Source organism: Odocoileus virginianus, chromosome 33 (assembly GCF_023699985.2).
Source record: "Odocoileus virginianus isolate 20LAN1187 ecotype Illinois chromosome 33, Ovbor_1.2, whole genome shotgun sequence".
Taxonomy (NCBI): Eukaryota; Metazoa; Chordata; class Mammalia; order Artiodactyla; family Cervidae; genus Odocoileus; species Odocoileus virginianus.
In genome coordinates this window covers 1,298,759-1,316,456 of record NC_069706.1, presented here as the reverse complement: position 1 = coordinate 1,316,456, position 17,698 = coordinate 1,298,759, and the positions used below count along the sequence as shown (strand labels likewise).

Below are 17,698 nucleotides of genomic sequence, written 5' to 3'. Positions count from 1 at the left end.
TGCTCCCGGCCATACCCCCCACCCCCAAAGGAAGGCCCCCGGGGTGCACTCATCACCGTCGCCCCCCCAGAAGTGGGGCCCAGGCCTGCATGCACCCCCGGCCGAGTACCCAGGCTCTTCCCAGGGAGAGCGGCAGGCAGGCTGCCCAGGATGCACCCCAGCCTCCCCGGGACCCACGTAGGGGAGAGGCCCGGGGCTCCGCTCCACACTCTCCTCTCCTGTCAGCCCTGCCCCCGGCCCGGGGCAGGCCCTCGGCTGTTGCTAGGCCAAGCCTGGCCATTCACACACCCCAAGCCACCCGGCACTCCACACGAGCCTCACCTGAGGCTCCAGGGGCCTGTCGACAGCAGGACTGCTGGCCAATTCCTGGGACTTGGGGGGGGACACTGCACAGGACACAGTGACACCCGGCCAAGAGGCGGGGCCAGGGCGTGACGCTCTAGAAAGGTCAGATGTGTGAACACAGCGGTGGAATGCATTTATTGCGGGCTCCTCTGAGTTACAAGTTTGACACCTTACTGGGTGTTGCCTCCTTCACTGGGCTTCCGGGCCAGCGGGCCAGGAAAGCTTCCAGATGCACCAGCTCTGTGAACAACGTGGAGACTCGGCTGGTGGGAGCAGCCGTCTGTTCGGGCTACGGGGGTACTGAGCTGCGCCAGGAGGGAGGGCAGGCCACGGCACAGGGGACCCCACGCCGTCCCCGGGTGACCGGGCAGAGCCACTCACTGTCACTGGCTCAGCCAAGATGCTGCCAAAGCTCCAGAAACGTCCCAGACGGGCCCCGTGGGGAGAGAGGCACGCAGGGCCTGGCCAGGTCCCCACCCCAGACCTCCAACCCCACAGCGCACAGAAGCGCTCAGCCTGCCTTGGTCAGGAGAGCCCCACGGGAGTCTCGCTGAGAATCTTCTGGGCGATGGAGGAGAGCGCAGGGAACGCGGGGCTGTCGGGGAAGTCCTGGATGAAGTCCCGGCCGTCCTCCAGGCTCTGCGTTAGCTCGGGGTCGAGAGGCACCGAGCCTGGGGGCGGGGGCAGGGAGAGTGGGCAGTGAGGGCCAGGCTGGGAGGCCCTGTCCACCCCCTCAGCCCAGGAGCCCATGGGCAGCACTGCCGAGGCCCGGCAGGACTGGCTCCCGGGCTGAACCATCCCAGGACGCCCAGCAGGCCCCACTGCCTCCTGGGTGCTCCTGCAGAAGGAAACACAGGGCGCCTGCCGCTCGCAGCCCTCGCGGGGCGGGGGGACGGCGGGGTGGGAGGAAGACCCCTCTCGCCTCTCCCCAGGGAGCAGGGCCCTGGGGCAGCCCCGGCCCACTCACCCAGGAAGGGGACTCCGGCGTGTCTCGCCAGCTCCTCACCGCCTCCCTTGGAGAAGACATTGGTGCACTCCTGGGACACAAAGACACAGGGTCCACCTGCTTCCTCTCTGCCTGCGAGGGGCGGGGGCGGGCCGGCCACCCACGCCCGCGACTGCCCAGGACTCACCGAGCAGTGGGGGCAGACAAAGCCGCTCATGTTCTCCACGAGCCCGATCACCCGCAGCCCCACCTTCCTGCAGAAGGTCAGCTCCCGCCTCACGTCCCCCACGGACACAGCCTGGAGGCCGGGAAAGGGGCGGGGGCTGCAGGTGGGTACCCCGGAAACAGCCAAGATGGGCGAGGAGGGCAGGGCGTCTGCCCTGGGGTGAGGGCGCCCTGTGGGAACAGTACCTGGGGCGTGGTGACCACGAGGGCCCCCAGGGGACTGTAGGGGCGCAGGGCATCCACCACGGCCATGTGCTCGTCAGAGGTCCCTGGGGGCGTGTCCACAACCAGGTAGTCCAGCTGCCCCCAGGCCACGTCGGACACAAACTGCTTTATCAGCGCTGCGGAGACCCAGGGAGGCTCGGGGTTGGGGGTAGCGGGCAGGCAGGCAGGGTCTCACCAGGCCCACGCCCCCTCCTGGCCCCAGGGCGGGGCGACCTTTGGGTCCCGGGCCCACTGGCATTTGGAGAGCCGTGTGTACCACTGTGCGCCAGGGGAGAGACCCTTCCCCAGCCCCCCAGGACTTCAGCTCGGGCCTTAGCTTTGATGGCTGGAGTGGGGACCCTCCAGGGGCGGATGTCTGTGCCCCAGAGAGGCGGCCTGCAGGGAATGCCAGGCGGGCATGGCCTGGGAGCAGCCCCTGCCCCGGACTTGCTCCCACACCTGGCAGCCCCATGCTGGCCTTCGGAAGGAGCCAAACCCTGTCTGCTGGGGCAGAGGCATCAGACCTCTGGGGAGGACCAGGCAGCTGAAGGCCTCATGGCTGCAGCTCACATTCGCTCCCCAGGCCTGCTGTCTGCATACTCGCAGGCTCGACAGGTCCGGGTTGGGGGGAGCGTCTTGGAAGTGAAGAGGCGGGAGCCAGTCTTTCCTCCGGCACCCAAGGTGGTGGGGCAGGTGGGGCACCGGCAGCTCGGCATGGCATTACCGTTCTTCCTGGGGCCTCTCCACACCAAAGCCTCATCCGGCTGCTCCAGCAGGAAGCCCACGGACATGAGGGAGATGCTCTGCTCCCGGTCCACGAAGACGGGCACCCAGCCGCTGTCGCCCTGGTGCACCGCCCTGCCCTGCGCTCGGAGCATGCGGGGGATGCTGGGGCCGCACAGGTCCACGTCCAGGATCCCCACCTGCCGGGGGCGTCCACGCGACTCATGAGAGGCTCCAGCCGGGCGCTGTCCTGCATGACCACCCAGGAGAGTAGGGCTCGCAAGGAGACAGGAGGCGCTCACCTTCTTGCCCGTGTGGCGCAGGGCCAGCGCCAGCTCCGTGGAGATGGTGCTCTTCCCGACGCCCCCCTTTCCCGAGAGGACGAGGATGATGTGCCGGACGCCGGCTAGGTTTCCAGGCTCTGGTTGGAAAGACAGAGGGGAGGAGGGCTGGGTGTCACCTCCGTGCCAGCCGCCCTCCGCTGCCCACTCACCGCGGCCACCACGCACGTCCTACACCCAGGTCCTGACACAAGCAAACGCGGCCACGCGAGAGGGGTTCCAGCAGACCCCAGACCCAACCCATTGTGTCCTCAGAGACGTCCGCCCCCGCTTGGTCTGGAGCAGGGGTGCTGTGGCTAGAAATGCTGCAAACCCTCCGCTCTGCAGTGCGCACACGTGAGTGCATGCACACCTTGCATGCACAAGGCCAATTCCAGCCAAAGCCTCCCAGCTGGCTCCAAGGGATGAGGGTGGAGACCAATGTGCTGCCAGCCCCTGTGCCAGCACCTCTAGGTCTGACTGCAGGCGGGCAGCGCCCTCCTCTGGGGGCAGGAGCGGAACTCCTGGCAGCCCCAGCCTCCTGCTCAGGAGGCACCCATACTATGTGAGGGGGCAGAAGTTAGGTCACTCGGATGGCTCACGGTTGCGCCTTAAGAAATCCTGGGTACCCCCAGGGCGCCATAGCACCAGTGCCAGACCCCAGGCAGGCTCTGCCCCAGCTCCTGTTTCTCCCAGTGAGCCTGAAATGCCACCATGAACACACTCACCACTCCCACCCCTGCCACCCGACACGGGCGCCATCTGTGTACAAGCAACCCTCAGCCCCTGCAAAGTACCCTGAGGCCCTCACCAAAGAGAGTCCCGCCTGGCCTGCAGCAAGCTGCTCGCTCCAGCAGCCTCCCTGCCCCCCGGCTTTGCAGGAAGGGCTCAGCGCGAGGTGAGTGAACACTGTCTCCCTCCTGACCCATCTCTCATGGGCAGGTGCAAAGGCCGCTGCCACCAAAGGGTCCCTGGAAGGAACTTAGGGTGCACCTGGCCTGGCTTCTCCACTGTCGTAAGGCAGTGCAGTGCCTGCCCTGGGTCTCCTTCTAGAGATCCTGTATGGTGACGAGGAAAGGCCACCATCCCCCAGCCACGGATCACTGCCGACAACACGGCCACCATGCCTCAGGCCACTTCTGTGATGACTTAAGAGGCTATTACTTAAACTGCTTTAATATCAGAAAGTAGTAGAGGGGCTTCCCTGGTGGCTCAGTGGTGAAGAATCCTCCTGCCAACGCAGGAGACACGGGTTCAATCCCTGCTGTGGGAAGATCCCACATGCCACCGAGCAGCTAAGCTTGTGGGTCACAACTATTAAGCCTGTGCTCTGGGGCCCAGGAAACACAACTCCCAAAGCCCACAAGCCCCAGAACCTGTGCTTCGCAACAAGAGAAGTCACCGCTCGCCACAACTAGAGAAAAGCCCACGCAGCAATGAAAACCCAGCACAACCTATAAATAAATAAAAGTATCTTTTAGGAACAGTAGTTGGGAATCAGTTTCACCTTTCTTTGGTGGGCAGATGGGCACTAGGGCAGAAACTTAGGAAAGAACAAGGCAGATGTGGGTCCTGACACCTACATGCCCTCCATGCCAGTGCTGCACTGCCAACCTCATAAAAGTGATGCCTTGCTCTCCTCACTGGTGGGACTGGGGAGCTTCATCTGCCTAAGCCTCAAACAGGATATTGCGGCTCCCATCAGGTAACTGGAAGGAGCCGCCAACTTCCCAGACCACAGTTCTCAGGAGCCAAACACAACTTTTCCTCATAAGTAAACTCAAAGGCTTACAAACAATGACAAATCAAATGCATACTACTACATGGGAGAGGCTGCCCTGGAAGGGGCAAAGGAAAGCAGTGTCTCCCCTACGGAGGGAAGTGAGGGATCCCACGTTTGGATGAGAAGACTAATCAAGCAAGCCTTAAGTCCAACCAAATCAATATTATCTGATACACTGGACAAGTACAGGAATCTTTGTATATAAAGAATCTCTCCAATAGGATACAAGCAACTGACAACAGGAGCTGCCTCTGAGCACAGGCAGGTTTACTGCATAGCCTGGGAGGCTTCTCGAATTTCTGTGTGCATTTGCCTCTTCGTTAAAAAAAGCATTCATTATCAATCTAGAAACCATCCCCCTCACCTTGTATCAAGTGTGCCCTCATCATAACAAGCTTCTTCTGATTTTTCTCTCTAGTCTTACGTTTATAATCTGATGGATGAATCCAGCGTTGTAAACGCTCTGTGCTCAAGATATCAGACCCGAAGTCTTTTAGAAAATAAAGTAGCTAATCTGTGCGAATCCGGCTGTGCCCAATGTATACTTTGGGTCCAAAGCAGATTTCATTAAAGAAAAAAAAAAAGGCTTAGAAAGTCAAAATAGAACTTCTACAAAAAACAGAATGTGACGTTCCGGTTTCTCTTAGAGCGCCTTATTCAAGTAAGACCTCCTTCTAAGCGCCGTAATGACACGTGCGCGCACCTCTGAAAACTTTATACCGCAAATAAGACGGTGTGCTGAAACCCGGAGCCACGACTAGCAGCTGCGGGCCTGCCCCATCCCTCTTGCCTCGGCGCCCGCAGACCCGCGACGCCCCGCGGTCACGCACACTCACCCGCAACAGCTTCCATCCTGCCCCCAGCTCGGCCCACGTCCTCCTCGCAGCCCGCCTCCGTCCAATCTGAGTGAAGCGCCTTCGGACCAATGGGCAACGCGAACCCGCCCCAGCTCCCCTTGATAGGCCCACTCGCGCTACCCTTAGCCAATCAGATTGCCCAAAGGGTGCACGCAGGTTCCGGCGCAGACGGCGTACAGGACAGGGACCCACTTCCGTGTCAACGCCCCAGCACGGGACCGCTTCGTTTGCCCGCCCCCCGTCCAATAGGCTCGCGGAACTTGTCTCCGACCGCTTCAGATGTGGCCAATGAGGACGTCGATCTAGGATTGACAGGCCCATCAGCCTCTCAGCAAGAGGTTTGTGCCGCGGGGCCCGCCCCTCTTCCGAACGCCGAAGTCGAGTGCACTGCGGAGCCAATACGGCGCGGGGGGCGGACCGCGGGGCGGGGATTGTTTACGTCTTGCTCCGAAGCGGAAAGTAGGTCACGGCTGGCCCGGCTGAGCGCGGCAGCGCAGAGCGGCTGCAGGTGAGCAGCGGGCCTCGGCCGCTCCTCCCCGGGTCTTCCGTGCCCTGCTGCCCAGCCTGGGTCGGGAGCCCACTGCACCCGTTGGCCTCGCGGAGCTGCGGGCGGTGCGCCTTTGTTCCGGCAGCGGCGGCGGCGGGGCCAGAAGAGGCGGGCGAGGCTCTGCACCGCAGGCCGGGCGGGGCGGCGGGTGGGAGGAACCCCGCGACCCCGCCGACCCTTAGACAGTGCGATGCCAGACGGGGAAGCGACCCCTGCTGCAGCGGGGTCGTCTCGGGGCCATGCATCCCCCGTGCACGGCCTGGCACCTACTGTTGCCGTGGCGGTGGCGGGCGGGGCTTAGGCCGGGCCCGCCGTGGCCGGCTCCAGTAGCGAACCCGGGTCTGCAGACGGGCTCCCATCCCTCAAAAGCTGTGCCTGCGCGCGTCCCCTGCCGCCCCTCGGGATCGTGGCGGGGGACAGTCCCGGCCCTCCTGGGGAATTTCAGTACAAGATCCCAGAGATCGACTTGTAACTGTAAGTCGGGCTTGGAAGTTGAGAGCCAAAGACGGGAGGGGAAAGCGTTCTGGGCAAAGGGCTGGAAAGAACCAGCAGCCGGAACAGGGCCGGAACTTGATGGGCTTGGTAGGATTTTACATTTTATCCGGAAAACAATGGCAAGCCCTGAGAAGTTTATAACTCGCTAATTCAAAATTTTTTAAGATTTGTGTTTCGAAAAAGCTGGGTTGTAGTGAATAAAGTGGGCGGAGCCGGAGCGGAGGAGTCGTGCGGGGGTGGGGGAGGCGCGGTGGCGGCAGATGGTTCAGGACACCGTTGGCGGTGGTGTGGGGCGTGGAGGGCCGTGGTGGGAGGAGGTGTTGGGATGACTGCTGTGTGTCTGGCATGAGGAACTGGGAGGATGGAGATGCCATTTGTCAAACTGGACACCGGAGGAAGGGCAGTTAAAGCTTGAGATGCCCGAGGGACGGGTAGGCAGGACACTTGGGTTCCTGAGGCCAACTCAGAGAGGGGCCTTCGAGAGTCATGGATATCTGGGTGGTGTTCCATACTCTCTACCTGAGTTTCATCAAGGTGCTTGGATCCTGGAGCGAGGTACCAGCTTGTGAAGAGAGTTCCAGACCTGGGTCGGCTGGCACAGGCTGTGGGACCAACTGGTGTGCTGCATCTTTCTCTGCTCTGACCCTTTGGTTTCTTCCAGCTCCTGTCCACCATGGCCAGGCGCCCGCGGAGCAGCAGAGCGTGGCATTTTGTCTTGAGCGCAGCCCGCCGGGATGCGGATGCCCGGGCTGTCGCTCTGGCAGGGACTGCCAACTGGGGCTACGACTCTGATGGGCAGGTAGGTTCCAGTGGGTGAGGTGGGCATGGCCGGACAAAAGTGAGGAGACCCCCCCGGGGGCAGGCATTGCCTGAACTAAGATGGAAAGGGAAAGATGGCCCTGGGGGCAGAGGACGGGGTCACTTTGGCTGAACCAGTTGCTGTGTGTGCTGTTTCCACTCTCCCAAGCACTTCATGCCGGTTAAGGACACATGTGGCCTTGTGTGGTGGGACCTCAAGGCAGATACGTTTCTCTGTAGTGGGTGTCAGTGGGTACTTCGGTCAGTTGACTTAACAAAAACATCTCCATTCCGTCTACTCGGCCGATTATAAGGGTGGTTATTGTTATCTCCAAGTGCAACTTTTTGGACATTTCCTCTGTCTGTTGAAGCCTGTGCTCTATGTTTGTGTATATGCACCTGAAAAAAAGAACTTTGATTCTTAAAGACCAGTATTCCTGTGCCTTCCTGTGCTCAGGACCCTGAGCTCTGCAAGGCCCAGGATCACGGAGGCTTTAAGGAGGGCGGCTCAGCTGTCTGTCTGCAGGGCGGGTTCCTGAGGGGCGTGGGGCTTTGCAGTCAGAGCCTTGTCGCGCTGACCCTGTGGTGGGGCTGGGTGCACTCTGTATCTGCCATGGGGAGCCTCACAGTCAGGATCCTGAACCTCTCAGGGCAGAGCCGGGCTTTGGCTCTGCCCTGAGTCCCCTCTACTGTTCTTGGGGATCTCTGACTTGACTCTGGTCTGTTACCCTCACCTGGCCTTGGTGCCCTGGCTCAGCCAGGTGTCTGGGGGGGGACAGATGTCTCTCCCCCCCCCACCTCCAGCATGAGGGCAGCTGAGCCCCTGGAACCACCAGGCTTTGGGGGGGGGATTGGAGCTGGTGGTATCCTGGGCCCCCTTCCCGGGCCTCCCTTAGCTCCCTGCCCAGGCCAGCGAGAGGCCCCGGCCTGCATTCCTGTCCCGCCTCCAGCTCCCACTGACCACGTGGCCTGGGCAGTCTTTTCTGCCTGCGCCTGCCTCGCTGGCTCATTGCTGTGGGATGCGGGAGGCGTCCAGGGGCTGGAGGCGCGGTGTCTGACACACACTTGCAGTTGGGTCGTCCAGCAGCCCTGAAGGCTGCATGCACACATCACTGCCCCTGCTGCCCCGAGCTCTCTTTGTAGCTTGCGGAGAGGCAGGTTCTGCCCTCCATGCAGGGGGTTACGTGCTGGATGCCAAGCATGGGAACTCCAGGGCCAGCGGTGCTCAGGTCTGTGCCCTGGCTCGGGGAGGGGTGTCTCCTCCCGCAGCAGGGGGCCTGCCTGTTCCTCAAGAGCTAGGTGCTGTGGGCCCTCAGCCTCTCCGTGGTTACCCATCTCCGACAGGCTCGACCTCCTCGCTCCCTGCCCGGCTTCTGTGTTGCTTCCCTCCTTTGTGGTGCTCAGGGCTGAGTGTGATGGAGCAGGGACTCCATCCTGGGGGAAGGAGGCAGGTGAGCAGGGAGCCGACAGGAAGGAAGAGGAGGCAGAGCACGGGCCTGGCAGAGCCTTTTTGAACTGGTACCCGAGAGAGATCCAGGGGCGAACAGACCCTGCCCCACCCCAAGGGGACAAGCGTGGGCAGGACAGGGGGCTGGATGTGGGCGCTGATGCTGTCTGAGGAGGGTAAGTCTGTGGGCTTTGCTCTCAGGGCAGCAGGATCTCAGATCTGAACAGGTCCGCTGGACTGCTGTGCAAAGGGCATTTCGGGCCAGAGGGGCACCCAGAGGCCAAGAGAGTGAGGGCGGAGGCCTGAGCACAACCAGGAGCCCAGGCCAAGCTGGGAGAGCTCAGCGCAGGCACACGGAAGCAGTCTGTGCTCTGGGCCTTTGCTGGCTGGCCGGAGTCCAGAGCCCAGGTGGGTGCCTGGAGGCACCCTCACTGGCTTTCAGGAGGGTCTGGTCAGCTGGTCTCCAGACCCTGGCCAGTTCAGCCTTGGCGTCTGGTGCTGGGCTGAGATCGGGCCCCTAAGGCTTGGAGCCTGTCCCATGAGGACTGAGCCCCCGTGCAGAGGGCCTGTGACCACAGGGCTCCCTCAGCAGGGCCATGTGACGGGGGCTGAGCTGCCCCAGGCACAGACGGGGGAGCCGCAGCCTGGGCCGGGTGTGCAGGCTATGCCATGGCGATCGGGCCCCAGGAGCCCTGCTGCTGCTCCGGGGAGACCAGGCTGCCTTCCTTAGGTCAGTGGTGGGCTTTGCCATGGGCTCCCCTGTGTATCTGTGACCTAGGAGCTCTGGGCCTTGAAGATGGCTGAGCGTGCAGCCTTGCCGGGGGGCTGATAAGCTGCTGGACCTCCAGGGCTCTTGACTTCATTCCCAGGAAGCCTCTTTGTGGTTGGCCTTCGAGGAGGCCGGAAGAGCTGTCTGTGGTTGCAGCAGCTGGCTGTGCTCTGGGGCAGTCCTCTGGAGGCCAAGCCCCAGGTCCCTTCCTCAGGACGTCTGGCTGTTGACCCATGGACCTGTGGTGGGGCAGGTGGAAGGAGGGCGGTTGGGCCAGTACCAGCAGGCTGGGCGGGAACATCTCCCATGTCCCCCAGCACAGCGACTCAGACTCCGACCCTGAGTGCACGTCCCTGCCGTCGTCAATCCCCAGCGCCGTGCCGGTGACTGGAGAGTCCTTCTGCGACTGTGACAGCCAGAGCGAGGCCTTCTGCGGCAGCCTGCACACTGCCCACCGGGGCCGGGACTGCCGCTGCGGCGAGGAGGACGAGTGTGAGTGCGGGACTGCGGCAGGCGGGCGGGCAGGCGGCCTCCGGGCAGGCTGGGGCTCAGCTGGGCATCTCGCTCTCACAGATTTCGACTGGGTCTGGGATGACCTGAACAAGTCCTCGGCCACCCTGCTGAGCTGTGACAACCGGAAGGTCAGCTTCCACATGGAGTACAGCTGCGGCACGGCAGCCATCCGGGGCACCAAGGAGCTGGGGGAGGGCCAGCACTTCTGGGAGATCAAGATGACGTCGCCTGTCTACGGCACAGACATGGTGAGTGGCCAGCGGGGCTGGGAGGCGGGGGTGCTACCAGGCACCTCGGTCCCCTGCCCCCTCTGCCCAGCCCCCTGTTCCCAGATGGTGGGCATTGGGACGTCGGATGTGGACCTGGACAAGTACCACCACACGTTCTGCAGCCTGCTCGGCCGGGACGAGGACAGCTGGGGCCTCTCCTACACAGGTGGGTGGGGCCCAGGTGGGCGGGCTGGGGCCCCCCAGGCTGCAGGTCTCACCCCAACCCTGCTGCCCCCAGGCCTCCTCCACCACAAGGGTGACAAGACGAGCTTCTCCTCGAGGTTCGGCCAGGGCTCCATCATCGGTGTGCACCTGGACACCTGGCACGGGACACTGACCTTTTTCAAGAACAGGAAGTGCATAGGTGAGGGCGAGACCTACCGCGGCTGCAGGGAGAGGGGTCAGAGCCCCTGGGGGTGCTGAGTGCCCTGAGGCTGCTCCCCCCCTCCCCCAGGTGTGGCGGCCACGCAGCTGCAGAACAAGAGGTTCTACCCGATGGTGTGCTCCACGGCGGCCAAGAGCAGCATGAAGGTGATCCGCTCCTGCGCCAGCGTCACGTCCCTGCAGTACCTGTGCTGCTACCGCCTGCGCCAGCTGCGGCCCGGCTCCGGGGACACGCTTGAGGGCCTGCCCCTGCCGCCCGGCCTCAAGCAGGTGCTGCACCACAAGCTGGGCTGGGTCCTCAGCATGAGTCGCCAGCCTCCTGCACCCTCGCCCGCGGCCAGCGGCCCTGAGCCCCGGCACTGCCAGCGGAAGCGCTGCCGAAGGACCTAGCCTGCTCCCTGATCGAGACCCCTGGGGCTGGGACGGCGCGGTCCTCGCCCCGCCTGTGGACTGCCCCAGGGCCGCCGAGGGGAGGACTGAGCTGAGGTCTGTCCCTCTGCCCCTCTGCTGCCTGAGGATAGGACAGGCCTCACTGCAGGGGCTCAGGGCTATCAGCCCTATGACCCCGAGACCCAGCCTGTGTGCTCCGGTGCTGGGCGTAAGAGCAGCTGCCGCCCCAGTGCATCTGGGCTCAGGCCTGGGGGGCTGGCAGGGGAGGGGCTCGGGGGCTGTGGTTCACTGCCTGCGAGGAGGACGCTCCTTGAGGTCGGCTCTCCCTGCCACCACCAGCCTCAGGTTTTTCTTAACTTGCTTTGCATGTCGTCAGCTCTGTTCCTCCTGTCTGAGGCTGAAAGCGACCATAATAAACTCTAAGTCTGATGTCCACCTGCCTATAGAATGAAGGGGGTCAAAGTGAGGCCTGGGGCTCATAGGTGTTCGCGCTTGTCTCCTCTTGGGCCCTCATGGTACCCTGGGAGAGGTGGCCTGGTTCTCTCTCATCCCTCTGAACCTTGTCTCAAAAATGAAGGTTCCCCTACCCCAGCCTCCCAGTGATGGGAGTTTCCCCTGTGGGACCCGAGGCCCCCACAGCCCGTCCTGCTGGTGCCAGCTGCCCACCAGCCCCTCGGCCAGCATGCACAGGTCCAAGGCACGTAAGCCCCACCCCCCACCGTCTCGAGACCTTCCACCAGCGAGCAAAGAATTTCCTCTTCTCCCAGTTATGCAAGATTTCTCTCTGCTGCCCCCTCATCCCCTAGCTCAGGGTCAGACTTGACTGAGAGCCCCAAGAGCCCCAGGTGCGGGGCACACCACCCCCCGTGGTTTCCCGCGGGTCCCCTGGGCGGCCGTGATCACTCCTGCCGCAGGTGGGAGGGCCCTGTGTGGCCCCACGGGTGTGGTCAGGAACCCAGGTCCAGCAGGAGGTCGGGGTTGGTGGTGGTCAGGAAGAGGCAGATGCGGCGGGAGAGGTCGGGCCCCACCCTGCGGGGCGGCACACCCTTGCCCGTCTTCACTGGGAGGTCGGCCAGCAGGGCCAGGCGCTCCTGCTCCATGCCACAGGCCATGTACGCCTAGGGCGGGCACAGGGGTGAGTGGCAGGCCTTGGGGAGCCGGCCCCATTCCCGGGGTTTGGGTGAGGGCGGGCACCCACCTGTTGCAGCAGGCGGGGGGATGGGAAGGCACTGACAACACTGTCAGCCACGGCTGGGCTGACGCGGTTGAACTGCCTGACCTGCCGCCACCAGGCCTCCCGCAGCCCTGCACCGTCTCTGGCCACTCGCTCTCCTGCCGCCCAGCGCCCAGAGGTGCAGAAGGGGAAGGCCCCAGACTCCCGGGCCTGCCTGGGGGGGGGGGGGGGAGGGTGCAGGGAGGCGCTAGAGGCCCCTCACCTCTGCCGAGCACCCCACCCCCTGCTCAGCAGAGCCTGGGACCCCTCGGACACGGCCCCCACCACCCGCAGCTCCCAGAAGGGAGAGGGTCACGCACTTGAAGGGGCGCTGGGCGAGGGCCTTGGTGAAGGCGCACACGTGCTGGCTCAGCTCCTGCCAGGAGGCCACCAGCAGCACGTCCACGTTCGCCCAGAGCTGCAGGTGCACCAGGGCCTAGGTGGGAGTGACCGCGGTGTGGGGCACGGGGCTCCCCAACAACACATGCCCCCACGGGCCACACCGGCCCCGATGTGCCCTGGACAGCAGCCAAGGACCAGGCCCCAGGCCCACCTCACCGTCTCACCTCCTCCACCTCAGGCCAGCCGACCGCCCCCTTGGTGCGAGTGACCGCTGGACGCCCTGGCTGCTGCGTCTCCTGGGCTCTGGGCTGCTGAGACCTGAGCAGATGGACCGTCCCTGTGGCCCCTCACCCTCCCTGACCCTCTTCCATTCCCCCGAGCCGCCCAGGGGAGGGGGTCAGCTGTGACGCCAGCCCCTAAAACCACCCTGCCTTCCCCATGAACCCTCCCGTCCTGGTGAGGCAGGCCAAGGGTGTCAGGGTGACCAGTACCACAGATAAGCGTCCAGCCCGATGACAGCCAGGTGGAGGCAGGCAGGGCTCTCAGGTGTGACCCAGGGCACAGAACAGGTCAGGCCACATACCTGCATGCCAAGGAGGCTCACCTGTTCCTCGGGGCTGTGGCAGGCGGGGCCCACCAGCCAGTGCCAGCTTGCAGGAAGCAAACAAAGTCCTTCCAAGAAGGACCTCTCGGTGCTGGGAAGGGGTGGGGTGGACTCCTCCGCCCGGCCTGCTCTCTTCAGAAAACCAGCCCTGTGCTTGCCACAGGGAGGTCTACGAAAGTCCTCAGGCACATCCCAGGTGCCTAGAAGACTTGGAATGAAGCCCCCTCCCCATCCCTGGCCCACCTCTGCCTGGCACAGAGCAGGTGCTTGATGAACTGTGAACCCTGAGACCCAGAGCCTGGCAGAGGGTCCGGCCTAAACGATACTCTGGTGCAAACGTCAGCTGAAAGCAATCCCTATTTCTCCTCGGGCCAGGAGGGCTGGGTTGTGGGGTGTCACAAGGCCGACTGCACAGCCAGCCTGCGGCCCTGGTCCCCAGGTCTCCACCCGCAGTTGACCACCTAACTTCTAACTCAGGGCTCAAGAGAACCTGCCTCATTGTGGCTTCTACGGTCTAGAAGCAGCTGTGGCTCCCACCTTCTGCCAGCCCAAGAGCCCAGCAGTTTCCCCCAGTTCAGCCCTGACGCCCAAGGCAGAGCACCCAGCCCTGCCATCTGCCGACAAGGCTCTCCTCCCACTCCTCCGCCGCACCTGGGTCAGCTGGACCACTCCGCGTACAAACTCTTCAGGCTCCAGCAACAGCAGCACGTGGGGCTCATCCTCAGCCCACACCTCAGGGGGCACCTGGGGGACATGGGGGGTGCTGCTGCCCACCCCGGGCCACAGTCCGGGCCCCCAGGAGTCCCGGGGCTCACATAGGTTCTCCCCGGGTTGCTCTCCACCAGCCCAGCATCCCGACTTCTACTAACACCGACCCAGAGGGCCAGGCGGCTACGCCTGCGGCCACAGCCTGGACGGGCTGGGAGGGCCGGTCCCTCAGCGCGGCCCTTCCTTCAGGCTCTGGGTCCCAGCCTTTTACCGCCCGCCCCGCGCCCCCCCACCCCACCCCCCATTCTCAGTTCGCTCCTTTGGAAAACGTGCCTCTCAGAGCATCTCTGCTACGTTAAACACCCAACCCAGGGCTGCACTCGGCCCCCACCCCCGGGACACTCACATCGCGCGGGCAAGGGTCTGGGCTCGCCCGGCTCCAGCGGAGGCTCCGCGCCGGGCGCTGCGGCTCCACGCGGGGCTCACAGCCCAGGGCGTGCAGGGCCTCCATCAGGGTGTCGGCACCCGCGTCTTCCAGGACGGCTGGGACGGGGCGCAAGGAGGCCGGCGGTCACTGCTCCCTCCCCCGCGCGGACACCGGACACCCACCGCCTGGACAGCGCGCTGCCAGCACTGACCCCCGGCCGGCTCCCAAGGCGCAGGGCGGAGTCCGTCCAACCGGGTCCCCCAAGGCCCGGCTCCCACCCGGGCGGCTCCCCGCACCTGGGTCCACGAGCACCGCCAGGCGACGCACCGCCTGCCCGGGCCGAAGCCACCGCAGCGCCTCGGCCGCCGGCCTGCGCTCTCCCGCCGGCTCCCGAGTCGTCGCGGGGGTCTCCGCGCTAGCCGGGCCCTCGGCGTCCGAGTCCGAGATCTCCCACGTCGGGGGCCGCCGCTGTTCCCGGCCCCGGCGGGCGCCCCCGCCCCTCCCGGGCACTGCCCTCGCCATGGCCCGCCCGGCCCCTTCTCCGCTTCCGGCCGCGCCCGGACTCCTTTGCAAGGGACACCCGCCGCTTCCGGCGCCAGGCGGGTCTGCAGCGCGGCGGCGGAGGCATCTTCCGGCCGGACCGTGGAGGCCGCCCCGGCCATGGCGCGCAAGAAGGTGCGGCCGCGGCTGATCGCCGAGCTGGCCCGCCGTGTGCGGGCCCTGCGCGAGCAGCGGGAGCGACCGCGCGACTCGGTGCGCTACGCCCTGGACTACGAGACGCTGATGCGGCCGCACTCGGGCCGCAAACTGCCCATGCGAGCCTGGGTCGACGTGCGCCGCGAGAGTCGGCTCCTGCAACTGCTCGCCCGCCTCCCGTTCTTCGGCCTGGGCCGCCTGGTCACGCGCAAGTCCTGGCTGTGGCAGCACGACGAGCCGTGCTACTGGCGCCTCACGCGGATCCGGCCGGACTACACGGCGCAGGTGCGCGCACCGCGAGCTCCGCGCCGCTCCCAGCCCCGCGGGGCTCCGGCGCCTCCTCTGCGAGCCGCTGAGTGGGAGGGGGTCTCCTGTCGCCCGACCCCTGGGCGAGCGCTTTCCGAGCTGACCTCCTCCCCTACTTGCTTTACAGAACCTGGACCACGGGAAGGCCTGGGGTATCCTGACCTTCAAAGGTAAGGCGTCGGAGACTCGGTGGGGAGGCTGCCCGCAACAGGTTTTCCGGCAACGTCTGAGCAAACGTCCCCGGTCTCCTCTCCCCAGGAAAGACAGAGAGTGAGGCCCGGGAGATCGAGCAGGTCATGTACCACGACTGGCGGCTGGTGCCCAAGCACGAGGAGGAGGCCTTCACCTCTTTCACGCCGGCGTCGGAGGAGACGCCGCGCCCCGTCCCCTACCCGCCGCTCCTCCGGGCCATGATTCTAGCAGAGCGACAGAAAAGCGGAGACCCCAGCACGGAGGAGCCCATGCTCAGCCTGGAGAGGATACGCACTGATCCCTGGGACTATCCTGAGAACCTGGAGGCGAAGAAAAAGACCAAGGGCACAGCAGTCTAAAGTGCGGGAGCGGGCAGGCTGCCCCAAGGGCGCAAGACAGTGGGCACCCCTTTGGGTCACACCTGAATCAGCCCCCTTGGTATCTTGGATCTGATCTCCCCGCCGACTTGTCGACGTTCTAAGTTTTCGTACAAAGGGCGCACCCTTTGCACCTTATCTCCTCTGTCCCGGCTTCCCCAACTCGCAGATCTGACTGCCAGAAGTGGTTCCTGGGGGCACGCTGGAAGCAGCAGGGCAGCAGGTGTGGAGCCCAGTGCTGGCCTGTCACTTCCACTTTGGCTTCCCCTCCCACGACCCGGGCAGAAACTGAAAGCGAATAAAGGCACATGAAGTAACCTGGGATGTGGTTTGAGTTTGGGGTTGGGGGACCAAAGCGGGCTGGTGGCAGGGCTTCGGGGAGTAACAGGCTGTCACTGCTGCTTACGACCCTTGGTGCGGAGACCCCAAGGGACTGGGGAGGCCCGGGCGCGACCGTACAGGTCCCTGTGTGGGCGTGGACGACAGGCGCCGCCTCGCCGCGCCCACCGAGGCTGCGGCTCCCAGCGACAGGACCGCTTTAAGCACAGGCTCCGCCCCGGTCCGCGCGCCGCCCCCGCCCCGGGCCCGCGCCGCCTGCGCCCCGCCGTCGCCATCATGATCTGCCTGATGCTGACCATCTTCGCCAACCTCTTCCCGGCGGGTGAGCGTCGCGGGCCGGGCCACGCGGGGCGGGGAGGGGGTGCGGCCGGGCCTGACGCGCCCCGACCCCGCCGGTCCCCGCAGCCTACACCGGCGTGCACGAGCGCACCTTCCTGGCCGTGAAGCCCGACGGCGTGCAGCGGCGGCTCGTGGGCGAGATCGTGCGGCGCTTCGAGAGGAAGGGCTTCAAGCTGGTGGCGCTGAAGCTGGTGCGGGTGAGCGCCGGGGTCTCCAGCCATGGGGAATGGGGCGGGGTCTACGGGCGTGGGGCGGGGCCCGGGGGGCCAGGATCCCCGAGCACGCGGCTTGTCGCCCTCCCTTCCCCAGGCTTCGGAGGAGCTGCTGCGGGAACACTATGCCGAGCTGCGCGAGCGCCCCTTCTTCGGGCGCCTTGTCAAGTACATGGGCTCCGGGCCGGTGGTGGCCATGGTGAGTGTCGGCGGGCGGGCGGGCAGGCGGGTGGGACGTTGACCCAGCGCTGACCTCCGACTCTGTCGGCAGGTGTGGCAGGGTCTGGATGTTGTGCGCACTTCCCGGGCGCTCATCGGAGCCACGAATCCGGCCGACGCCGCGCCCGGCACCATCCGCGGCGATTTCTGCATCGAGGTCGGCAAGTAAGTCGGGTTCCGACTCCCCATAGTGGGCTGCGCGGGGCCTTGACCGAGCTCTGCCTGCCCCGGGCTGTGCTCACGCCGCCTCTCCCGCACAGGAACGTGATTCACGGGAGCGACTCGGTGGAGAGCGCCCGCCGCGAGATCGCACTCTGGTTCCGCACAGACGAGCTCCTGTGCTGGGAGGATAGCGCGGGGCACTGGCTGTACGAGTAGCCGGGCCTCTCGGGCAGGTGTGCCCCTCCGAAGCGGGCTGCGGCTGACCCCGCCCCCTCCAGGCCCCACCCCGGAGCTCAGAGCGCCTGTCCTGTGGTAGCCCAGCGGCAGCCTTCCGGAGGGCAGGTGGGTGTCCGCCTGCCGAGCTCTGGTTGCCTTCCTGCCCTGGATGGGGTTTTCAGGCGCCTCGGCCCAGCCCGCTCCTGTTTACAGCTTGCCTGGAAATGCAGCAGGGCGCAGCTCGGGTACTTGGCTTGCTGGGGCGTTTGTTTTTATAATAAACGGAAGAAAACTTTTGTGCTCCAGTTGGTTTGGGCCCAGGGACACAGAA

The 17,698-nt window shown here is 65.0% G+C and overlaps 5 protein-coding genes across 12 annotated transcripts; 3 read left to right on the top strand and 2 right to left on the bottom strand.

Annotated features, from left to right (window-relative positions):
• Nucleotides 1–455: 455 nt before the first annotated feature.
• On the bottom strand, nt 456–5,469 carry NUBP2 (NUBP iron-sulfur cluster assembly factor 2, cytosolic). Of its 3 annotated transcripts, none has more exons than XM_020886438.2 (7): nt 5,383–5,469; nt 2,746–2,864; nt 2,445–2,643; nt 1,703–1,857; nt 1,479–1,589; nt 1,313–1,382; nt 456–1,016 (listed from the first exon to the last, which is right to left on the bottom strand). In XM_020886438.2, exons 1-7 carry the CDS (start codon nt 5,396–5,398, stop codon nt 871–873), a joined length of 816 nt encoding a protein of 271 aa, XP_020742097.2. In that variant the 5' UTR covers nt 5,399–5,469; the 3' UTR covers nt 456–870. The 3 variants fall into 3 exon arrangements, with proteins under 3 accessions (XP_020742097.2, XP_020742099.2, XP_020742096.2); XM_020886440.2 differs by lacking the exon at nt 5,383–5,469 and adding an exon at nt 5,250–5,375; XM_020886437.2 differs by lacking the exon at nt 5,383–5,469 and adding an exon at nt 4,911–5,225.
• A 347-nt stretch (nt 5,470–5,816) lies between these two features.
• Nucleotides 5,817–11,448, top strand: SPSB3 (splA/ryanodine receptor domain and SOCS box containing 3). Of its 5 annotated transcripts, XM_020886468.2 has the most exons (7): nt 5,817–5,911; nt 7,107–7,244; nt 9,777–9,951; nt 10,033–10,220; nt 10,305–10,407; nt 10,480–10,605; nt 10,696–11,448. In XM_020886468.2, the coding sequence occupies exons 2-7, from the start codon at nt 7,119–7,121 to the stop codon at nt 11,013–11,015; spliced, it is 1,038 nt and encodes a 345-aa protein (XP_020742127.1). In that variant the 5' UTR covers nt 5,817–5,911; nt 7,107–7,118; the 3' UTR covers nt 11,016–11,448. The 5 variants fall into 5 exon arrangements, with proteins under 5 accessions (XP_020742127.1, XP_070317002.1, XP_070317000.1 ...); XM_070460901.1 differs by having other exon boundaries at nt 9,833–9,951; nt 10,033–10,407; XM_070460899.1 differs by having other exon boundaries at nt 10,033–10,407.
• Nucleotides 8,733–14,889, bottom strand: EME2 (essential meiotic structure-specific endonuclease subunit 2). 2 transcript variants are annotated; one of them, XR_011485436.1, is made up of 9 exons: nt 14,606–14,889; nt 14,289–14,425; nt 13,826–13,918; nt 13,062–13,153; nt 12,795–12,888; nt 12,549–12,664; nt 12,214–12,403; nt 9,798–12,133; nt 8,733–9,698 (listed from the first exon to the last, which is right to left on the bottom strand). XR_011485436.1 is itself a non-coding variant. In XM_020886379.2 (8 exons), the coding sequence occupies exons 1-8, from the start codon at nt 14,829–14,831 to the stop codon at nt 11,963–11,965; spliced, it is 1,119 nt and encodes a 372-aa protein (XP_020742038.2). In that variant the 5' UTR covers nt 14,832–14,889; the 3' UTR covers nt 8,733–11,962. The 2 variants fall into 2 exon arrangements, 1 of the variants encoding a protein (XP_020742038.2); XM_020886379.2 differs by having other exon boundaries at nt 8,733–12,133.
• An 80-nt stretch (nt 14,890–14,969) lies between these two features.
• On the top strand, nt 14,970–16,197 carry MRPS34 (mitochondrial ribosomal protein S34). The gene is made up of 3 exons (XM_020886436.2): nt 14,970–15,290; nt 15,439–15,481; nt 15,570–16,197. The coding sequence occupies exons 1-3, from the start codon at nt 14,970–14,972 to the stop codon at nt 15,860–15,862; spliced, it is 657 nt and encodes a 218-aa protein (XP_020742095.2). The 3' UTR covers nt 15,863–16,197.
• Nucleotides 16,198–16,298: 101 nt separating this feature from the next.
• NME3 (NME/NM23 nucleoside diphosphate kinase 3) lies at nt 16,299–17,698 on the top strand. Its single transcript, XM_020886431.2, has 5 exons — nt 16,299–16,541; nt 16,625–16,755; nt 16,868–16,969; nt 17,042–17,154; nt 17,250–17,698. The coding sequence occupies exons 1-5, from the start codon at nt 16,496–16,498 to the stop codon at nt 17,365–17,367; spliced, it is 510 nt and encodes a 169-aa protein (XP_020742090.2). The 5' UTR covers nt 16,299–16,495; the 3' UTR covers nt 17,368–17,698.